At 38.1% G+C, this 9,891-nt stretch overlaps 2 protein-coding genes across 2 annotated transcripts; one reads left to right on the forward strand and one right to left on the reverse strand.

The window, feature by feature from the left end:
• Positions 1–392: 392 nt before the first annotated feature.
• Positions 393–1,037, reverse strand: LOC133523318 (nucleoside diphosphate kinase). Its single transcript, XM_061858831.1, has one exon. The coding sequence runs from the start codon at positions 1,011–1,013 to the stop codon at positions 504–506; it is 510 nt and encodes a 169-aa protein (XP_061714815.1). The 5' UTR covers positions 1,014–1,037; the 3' UTR covers positions 393–503.
• A 1,709-nt stretch (positions 1,038–2,746) lies between these two features.
• Positions 2,747–4,753, forward strand: LOC133523310 (uncharacterized). The gene is made up of 4 exons (XM_061858818.1): positions 2,747–2,898; positions 3,274–3,415; positions 3,727–4,403; positions 4,501–4,753. The coding sequence occupies exons 1-4, from the start codon at positions 2,812–2,814 to the stop codon at positions 4,738–4,740; spliced, it is 1,146 nt and encodes a 381-aa protein (XP_061714802.1). The 5' UTR covers positions 2,747–2,811; the 3' UTR covers positions 4,741–4,753.
• Positions 4,754–9,891: the final 5,138 nt, after the last annotated feature.

Consider the following 9,891-nt stretch of genomic DNA (forward strand, 5'->3'; position numbering starts at 1 on the left):
TTTAGACGTTGAAAAAATGACTATTAAATTGACATGTTTCAATTTGAGCTGCACTGATTGATTAGTGCTAAAGCTAAAACTAGTTATTTGGGACAACTGCTATTAGAAAACTAGAATGCAACCGGTAATTTCTATACAATTTCTTACCAGCCTGCATACCTGTCCTATTTTTATAGATTTTGTGGTTAGGGTAGGGCAGGTTGTAAAAATTTAAACGAGAGAATTATCTCTGCAGATCAATGCAAGCTATGCCATCTATGGAGATCATTAATATTCAGTATATATAACAATATGTTCCTATATGTATACCATACCATATGCCTTATCAAGTTGTTGGTTATATCGACCATGAGGTTGAAAAGGGGAGTAGGAAATAAATAATTAAACAAATATATTATTATGTAAATTTATTTGTAAATTAATGCATAACTTAAAAACCACTTAACCTCAACACCATGGAATTTTAGGTTAGCGATTGGAATATTAAACTTAGGAATTATAGTTTATTCGTAAACCCATTTCTCGGCAGCTGGGGTCCATCCGACGATTTCTTTTTCGGAAAACCAGAGGGCAATTTCTTTCTTAGCCGATTCAACACTGTCGGAGCCGTGGATGATGTTACGTCCAACTTCGATGCAGAGATCGCCACGAATCGTGCCGGGTAGAGAATCAGCTGGGTTAGTAGCGCCGAGCATTTGACGTCCAGTTTTCACAGCATTTAGACCTTCCCAAACCATAGGTACAACTGGGCCTGAGCTCATGTATTTCACTAGTCCGGGGAAGAAAGGCCGGGACGCCAAGTCGCTGTAGTGCTTCTGAAGTAGTTCTTCGGACGGCCACATGAATTTGAGGCCCACCAACTTGAAGCCTTTCTTCTCAAAGCGCTCAATGATGGTGCCGACGATTCCACGTTGAACGCCATCAGGCTTGATCATGAGGAAAGTTCTTTCACGTGGTTCCGCCATTATGAAGTCGGCTATCGTCGAGAACGCGAACAGCAAAGTGGCGATCATACGAAAAAGGAAAGAGGAAGTTTCGTTGAACGTGTCGTCACAGCGGCGTAATCAAAATGTTGCTATATTATATACTACATTTACCCCTTTGCAAAGTGCTGCCATCTATATGGCATCCCAAGCTTGTACGACCAACTACAACTACATCCACACTTCCAGATATCGGGCCCGAAATCAGTCACAATGTCGGGTCTGATAATCGTTTTCCTTTTCACATATCAGCACATCCTTAACAATATTTGAAAGTTCAAAGTTTGATATTTTTGCATTTGAGCCATTTTTTTTACAATTGAAACGATTTTGATAGCACACGCAGCAAGTGTTATTATACGTCATGATTTCATATAAATCGTTGCAGACTTATCTTGGTTCAACTTTAGCATTGATATGGCAGGTATCCGGACCTCTCAGCAATATACAGGGCGTCCCTAGACTATGGGACATAAAGGGAAAGTACCTTAAAAATCGTAGATAGGATATTTTGCTGAAAGAAGACTTTACGTTATTTTCAAAAGTCAGTAATTCTGCATTTAAAGATCAAAGAGCATATAATCACTACGTGTTAAATATTTTCTAAGAATTACTTGTTTCATCTGGGAATCGAACCGACTTAATAATTTTCTAGAAATTTTACTCAAACATTTTACGTTGTTCCTTTCTTTTAAAATACTATGTTACTTAAGAAGAATTATTATCTTTCGATTGGCATCATAAAAATAGGGTTGATTATTTTTTTCACATTTAAGTCGGTTCGATTCCCAGACGAAGCAAGTAATTCTTAAGGGCTCTCCACACTCGTGTGCGAATCGATGCACGAAGCCACGAACGCGAGTGCCCTCGCGTCGATTTCGCAGATTGTTCACGCCTTCGCGCCTTATTCCCCGTTTTTTGTCGATATTTGGCCCGTGTCAAAGGAAACGCGAAGTGCGAACTTGCAAGACTCCACACTCGCGATCGCTTCGCGCCGCGATTCGCTCACGAGTCGGTTAATCTATTAAACTGTCATAACCTTCTATGGCGGCTACTTGGTTACATAGGGTGCATTGTGAACCACGGGCTTATAAATATCCCCATGATGCGAACTTGATCAACCAAGAATCTATTTGACAGTTCCCAGTTTGAATCAGTGACTTGCCGCAAACTAAATCCGATCAGATGACGCTTCGGCGCCATCTTCCCACGAACCAAACTGCGAAATCGCCGTGAAGTTGTGCGAGTGTGGAGGCTACGTCAACGTCGCGGTATGTTCGCTCCGCGAAGTCACGCCGCGATTCACGCGCATAGTCTGGAGGGGGCTTTAGAAAATATTTAAATGCAGAATTACTGACTTTTAAAAATAACAAAGTCTTGTTTCAGCAAAATATCCTATGTACGATATTTAAGGTACTTTCCCTTGATGTCCCATAGTCTTGGGACGCCCTGTATATTACGCTCCAGCCCAACTTCATCCCTTGCCTTGTACTCTTTACATTTTTTTATAATAGCCCAAGTACCTGCCGTGACTTGTACTTGCCAATTGTTGTACCCGTAAATGGGTTCCACTGATCTGAATCCCCGGCCCCTGTCGGAAATCGAAGAGATTGTATAGGGTACTGAGGATAGCATAGGAATGAGTCAATGTTATCACTTATCGGTAAGTTAAGTATAATGTTGTTAGTTTACAAGTGTCAGTCCTGATAACTTATCCTAACATGACAGTCAAGGTATCGAACAATCATGGTTAATTTTTGTGACTAATCATAAAATTCTTCACAGCCAATTGATTTCAATTACAGAGCAGTCATTCGTGTAATGAAATATGAATTTTAAATTGCCATTTTCTGTGCTGATGGCAGCCAACATTGTATTCAATATGAGTTACAGATTGCTATGTATATTATATTGCGTAAGTTGTGTTATTCTAATAAGAAACTGATATAATACGATTCATTTATATGTAAACGTTTCTTATTTAGAAGTATTCATGAACAACCAGACAAATTATAGTCTAATAGAAATATTAGGTATAAAAAAATAGTTATTTACGATACAAGTGCAGAAAATAGGAAATTTGAAACGAGTGGTGATAAATTAAAACACGACCGAAGGGAGTGTTATAAATCAACACGAGTTGCGAGTTACCTAATCGTACAACGTTTTACAGTACATATGGCTCTTTATAGTTTCGACATATGCACGGAAAGTCCTCATTCCCGCACACGTGCGGGAAAGTAGCACCATATGTACTGTAAAAATGTTTTAGTTGCACTTTTATTTCTAGGTCTATCTGTCAGCAGCTAAGCCATCCCAACATTTACTAAATGAAGATATAGAGCAAGCCAAGGATATAGCATCAATTCTTTTGTCACACCAATTTGTAGCGGAAAAGTCCGACTTGCCTGAAACAGCTGTGGTGGCTAAAGGTAATTATAATAAAATGTAATAAAGTTCTTTGAAAGATTAATAAATTCACCAAATGGTAATAATTCAAGTAATATTTTTTTGGAAACTGTAGAAGTATATAGTATATATATATATATACCTATATATATACATATATAACATGTAAATGTATATTACGTATTATATTACATAGGGTTTTTAAAGTATTTATGTCAGTCATTGTAGGTCACTTTCCGCTTTGCTTTTGTTTCAACCTGTTTACTTGTTTAATCATTATTTGTATCCCCACTTTTCACACAATCTTATAGTTAATTGTAACGGTCTTTTTTAGGTTCAGACGATGACACCACAATATTCATTTCAAAATTAAGTGACACAGAATTAATATCATTGCTTCAAAAAAAACAAAAGCAAGATAATTTGGATATGACCGATAACAAAACTGTCGAAAAAAGTATAAATAAGGCAAAAAAACGAAAGAATAAAAAAGAATCTTCTCTGCATGTTCCTTATCAAGGTTCAGATCGTGGATCAGCTTTCTTTAGAATAGATGACAAGGAAGTTGAACCTTACAACATTAAAGTTGGCGCTGATCCAAATTACCTGGCGCATCAAAAAATCCAAAATTTGTTGCATAGTGCCTCTATACAAAATCCTGTTGATTTAAGCGAGGAAACTGAGGAAAACAAAGAAATCTTGTTCGATATATTAACAGCACAATTAAAAAAGTTATGCTGTAAGTCTAGTAAAACTAAAAAAATAAAACAGAAAGAAGTGAACCCACCATCCTTTAAGCCTTTATTAAGTATTTCTAATTCGCATGATAACAATCAGTCAACAGACGTATTGCAGTATGAACAAATGTTCCTCATTGTCAACGATGAAATTCCGAATGACCAAGGCTCAGATATTATATATGTAGACCCTGACAGTCTTAGTCAAAACAGTAGTGTCGTTTTACTTGGACCTATTACGACGTCATTAAGTGATCCTCAACTTAATATCGTGGTAAGAAAAAAAACGATGCATTTAAAGCTATTGTACTTAGTACTTATTTATTTTATCGAGCCAACAGGTTAAGTATACATAATTATTGTGTTTTTAGATGAACCGCATTACATTGGAATTGTCAAAACCAGAATACATTCCACTTCTGCAAGAACTATCAGAAGGTACCTATAACAAAGATAATACGCGTTTGATCAACAGTTTGGTAAGTGGATCAAATACTCGAAGATATGTCAAACCTCACAGGTGTAATCAACGATATCCACTTTCCCAAGGTCCAAAGTGGCTGATTTGTACAGGATATTTGAACATAAACACCCCAAGTTTATACGATTAAATGCTGAATGATGCATAGTTTGCTTTATTTAATAATTATGTGCATTTTATATCCTATCTTTAAATTTAATAGAGTCTGACCAAGACAAGTCTGCAACGATTTTGATAGCACACGCAGTTCAAGTGTTTTATTTGAAACGTCAAATTTCTATGAAATTATGGCGTATGAATCACACTTGCACTGCGTGTGCTATCAAAATTGTTGCAGACTTAATTTGGTAGAACTCTTTGATATTGAAATACATATTACTCGTGTTTTAATGTATCGCCACTCGTTTCGAATTTCCTATTTATCGCACTTGTACCGTAATGGACTATTTCCTACTCCTCTACTGTTATCTGTCATTTATGCATTCATTAACACGAATATAAGAACATACATAAAAGTTTTCAAGAAAAGTCTATATTGTCTATTACTCATAACAGCACTTGTGATTTTAATCGCTAGAACGTTACTGCGATTAATGGCTACCAACCTAACAAAATCAAAACGAATACGAGTTTTAAACTAAGCGCATTGCTGCCAACTTACAAAATATTAATTTGGTTGCATAGTAAAAACAATTACTTCATAAGTCAGAAACACGCATGTGACACCTGTAATATAGCAACACCCATAGACTACGAAGACCGCTACGGTGGCCAAAATCGAGAAAAAACTGTCCAAAAATTTAATTTAGCAAGTAGCAAGTACCAGGGCCTCATGAGTTACGAGGAGGTGTCACTGACCTGCCGGGCCGCGGCGGGCCGGGCGCGTAACAAGGTATGCTTGCGCGTCTTGGCTATATACTTTTGCTTTGTTTTCCTAAATTAAGATTTATTTTTGTTGACTCGTAGGAAAAGTATTGTATCCAACGTTGTATAAGTAGGTCAAAAAATGCTCGTGGCGTCTTCCTTTACAATGTTCGCCTACGCCTTCGGCTCCAGCTCACATTGTAACTCACGCCACTCGCCTTTTTTGATCCTTCTTATACAACTGTTGCATAAAATACTATTATAACAGCATTTAGCATTACGTAATTCATAGAAATTTAAGAAAAAATCGTGGTTTGCTATTGTCATCTTTCATATTCAGAAAATTATCGAAATCAAGCATTATCAAGCCAATCTCGTCAGTATAAAAAAGCGGCAAATTTAAAAATGTAGGCAACAGACGTTATCCTTATAAGCATGCCCATACTCGGCGTTGATGCGCGTAAGCTCGCCGATTACGACAGTCGTTTTTTTTTTCTCTTTATTTTGGCACAAACAGTCATTACAGAAGAGTTACATTAGAAAACATTACAATTAATATTAACAATACAGTTCCGGAAACGTCATAGATTATAGTTATTAATTTTGTTGCAATGGACCTGAATTAATTTAGATAGATAGATAGAGACCTTTTTGCATACCAATATATGTTACATACATGGACCCTGGAAAGGTGTAGCAAAATAAAAATGTAAGTAGTTCACAGTATCACGCTTTGCTCACTATTACTTATATTAGTTATAATACGTACAACACGGCCTATACTTAGATTATAGTAAGTAGTACTTGTACATTTTTTAAATTGCTCGTTTCTCTAGGTAACAATAAAAAGATTAATTATATTATTACATAATAACATAAGAGCCTCCTCTAACTAAAACTATAAACATAATACCTATAAACAAGGATTTACTATATACCTATTAAAGTATACTGTTTTAAGCAATATTCAATACAAGGTGTGTTGTAATGTTCTATTTTTATGTGTATACGTATATACAAATTACATAGTATCATCCTCTAGAAATTCACCTTTTATCTAACAGCTTAGTTTTAAGGCGGTTTATGAAGTTAAAGTCTGTTTGTTCAGATTTTAAATATGTGGGGATTTTGTTATAAATTGTTATGGCTCTGTAGTACGGTCCATTCTTGTATATTTCTAATTTAGGCTCCGGGAGTTCTATGTATGACGATGACGTCGAGGGTTTTGACAAAATTTAAATTAATGTAGATTTCTTCTAACAAATTTAGCTAATTCCAAAATGTATAGGGAGGGGAGGGTGAGTAGGTTTAGATTTTTGAAGTGGGGTCTGCAGCTGCGAGGTTGATGTATATTTGCTAGGATCCTAATACACTTCTTCTGCATGGTGAAAAGGTTTTGAAAATTGGTGCTGTGGCCCCACAAGAGGAGTCCGTAACGTAGCCACGCGACTGCCTGCGAGTGGTACGCTGCCAGTGCACACTCTAAGGTAGTCCTACTTTTCAGTATGCTGAGTGCATACACGAATCGGGAAAGTTTATTTTTTACTTTTTCTACATGTGATTTCCATGTCAAATGGTTATCAAGTGTAAAGGGCCCTCCACACTCGTGCGCGAATCGAGGCGCGAAGCCGCGAACGCGAGTGTGGATGGCCCTCGTGTCGATTTCGTAGATTGTTCACGCCTTCGCGCCTTATTTCCCGTTTTTTGTCGGTATTTGGCCCGCGTCAAAGAAGACGCGAAGCGCAAACTTGCAAGACTATACACTCGCAATCGCTTCGCGCCGCGATTCGCTCACGAGTCGGTTAATCTGTCCTTCTATGGTGGCTACTTTTTTTTTTTTATTTAGAAACCAAACAGTCGTATAAACATATCAACAATGCAATACAAACAATGTACCACAACAAAAGGAAAATACAACAAAAAGACCTGGAGATTCATAAATTATAAATTAATTATGTTAACTGAAATAAATATTATATAGCTAATGAAAATTTTTGAATCCGATAGGGAGAATAACTGATATCTGTACTTATACATTAAAACAACTTACGTTTAACTATATTTTTTAGACTAGCCAACGAATTTTGAAAACAATCTACTTCGAATAGATTTTTATTATAGTAACTAGGAACTCGTCTGAAAAAGGTATGCCTGGAATAGTTTACTACTACTACTACTACTACTACTTGGTTACTTGGCTATATTGGGCTACTTGGTTATATTGGGTGCGAACTTGATCAAACAAAAATCAATTTGATAGTTTCCAGTTTGAATCAGTGCCTTGCCGCAAACTAAATCCGATCAGCTGACGCTTCGGCGCCATCTTGCCGCGAACCAAACTGCGAAATCGCCGTGAAGTTGTGCGAGTAGACTCCACGTCGCGGTATGTTCGCTCCGCGACGTCGCGCCGCGATTCACGCGCATAGTCTGGAGGGGGCTTAAGGCCTAATAAGGTGCATTCGGATACTTCTTCAATAAATAGATTGTTTGTTATGTTGTTAAGATTAATAGGTTGCTTTTGTCTGGGTCTGAACTGGATTAGTTTTGATTTGTCATTATTTATCATGAGATTGTGATCGTGTAGCCAATGTGAATGCGTCCTATGACACTTCCTTGGGGGATCGAGTTCTCGATAGATCGTAAATTGGATTTGATTAAGTGCAATGTTCCGGTTTGGTTCTCAAAGTGTTCTATTTCTACATATTGTTGTCGTGACGTGAGATATGACTTCATCTAATTGAATGCTCTACCACCCCTATTGCGTATAATTTTTGTAACAGTATTGATATTGATTGATTGATTGATTGATTGAGTGCGAGACTCTGTCATATGCCTTGGACATGTCTAACAATAGTCCCACTGCGTGATGTTTATTTCTTTAGTAGTCAACTATTGTTTGTATGTAATGAAATGCTGCAAGGGTGGTAGAAAGTTTTTTTCGGAATGTGAACTGATTATCATTTAACAAATTGTATTTTTCTAAAAAACTGTAGATGCGGTTTGTCATACATTTTTCAAAAATTTTGGATATAACGGGGAGGAGCGCGGTCGGTCTATAGTGAGCAGAATTTTTGTTTTACCACCTTTCTTTAGGACGGGTTTTATCTTGGCAATTTTTAATTTTTCCGGAAAGCTACATTCATTAAAGGATTAGTCGACTAGTTTACGCTACCTACGCTCTCGAATAGGGAGCCAATTAAGTTTTCTACGGAAAGAGGAGATATAGTCATACTTACGAAGTACGTTATCTAGTTGTAAGTTTATTTTATTCAATATCTTACTTAATATTTCAAAAAAGGTTTCCATATATTTGTCGGGTCTGTATATAGCAATTAGTAGTATATCTGGTTTTATTTCAACGGCACAACACTCTTATGACGCATTCCACTGAGAGGTCCGGTATATCCTGCCGTGCACTGTACTGCACCCCATCCCGCACGGGTTTGTTTTAGGAATTTTTCGTTTTTCTAGGTAAGTTTAGTTTAGTAGTTTTACTTTATTAGTAGTCATAATTTTGTTTTATTTTAATCATATTTAAACAATGTACCTATGTGTCACAGGTAAAAATAAAAATAAAATATCAATATTTTTTTTGTGAGCCTTCTTTAGTGTCCCACTGCTGGGCATAGGCCTTCCCTAGTTTCCTCAACTCAACTCAACCAGTGAGTATTATATTCTTTGAACTCAACCCTGTCAGAATTTTGGATACAATGCGTCCAAGTCGTCTAAGGAGCATATTTCAGTGGATGAATTACCATGTAGTTTTAAGCTGGGCGGGCTGCATACATCCATGTCAATCGCAGTATGTGACGATCATGTGACGACCCTATGCAGCTCATGGGCTTGATGGCGCATTTACATTCGCGTGCGAGAGGCGAGCCGAGCCACGAGACGCGTATAAAATGGCTCCTCTACACGATGGCCCAGCGCTGGACCAGCGAGATGGCTATGCGATGGAACGCACTATGGAATGGGCCACGTGCAGATGCTTACGCGCCATTGCTGGCCCACTACCTTTGATGTGCGGACGAAGAACCGACACCATGGCCATCCCATCGCCATCCCGTCGCGCCTTATGGCTATCCGACACCACTACGCTCTCTACACGCCGGCCCATCTTAGTGGGCCAGTATGATGGCCCATCGTGTAGAGGAGCCATAAACGTCGGGCTCGTGGTTCGGTTTGCCACTCACCGGGCAAAAGGGCTCGGGGAGGACGCGTGTTTGCTGTTTACATTCGCATTGAGCTTTTACCGTGCCGCTTGTGTTTAAAATTGAGCAGCTCGACGAGCTTAGGGGCGGTGGCCGAGACATGAGGCGAGAGTGTGTACATTAATTAGCTCGAGGAGCTCATGAGCTGTGGCCGAGACACGAAACGAACCGTGAGCCGAGCCACGAGCCGCGAATGTAAATTCGTG

The sequence above is a fragment of the Cydia pomonella genome, chromosome 1 (genome assembly GCF_033807575.1).
Source record: "Cydia pomonella isolate Wapato2018A chromosome 1, ilCydPomo1, whole genome shotgun sequence".
Taxonomy (NCBI): Eukaryota; Metazoa; Arthropoda; class Insecta; order Lepidoptera; family Tortricidae; genus Cydia; species Cydia pomonella.

Bases quoted from the DNA above. Each gene is read 5' to 3' on its own strand.
- LOC133523318 (XM_061858831.1), bottom strand. From the start codon at position 1,013: ATGATCGCCACTTTGCTGTTCGCGTTCTCGACGATAGCCGACTTCATA.
- LOC133523310 (XM_061858818.1), top strand. From the start codon at position 2,812: ATGAATTTTAAATTGCCATTTTCTGTGCTGATGGCAGCCAACATTGTA. The intron at 3,416-3,726 runs GTAATTATAATA...GGTCTTTTTTAG, and splicing joins AACAGCTGTGGTGGCTAAAG to GTTCAGACGATGACACCACA. The intron at 4,404-4,500 runs GTAAGAAAAAAA...TTGTGTTTTTAG, and splicing joins ATCCTCAACTTAATATCGTG to ATGAACCGCATTACATTGGA.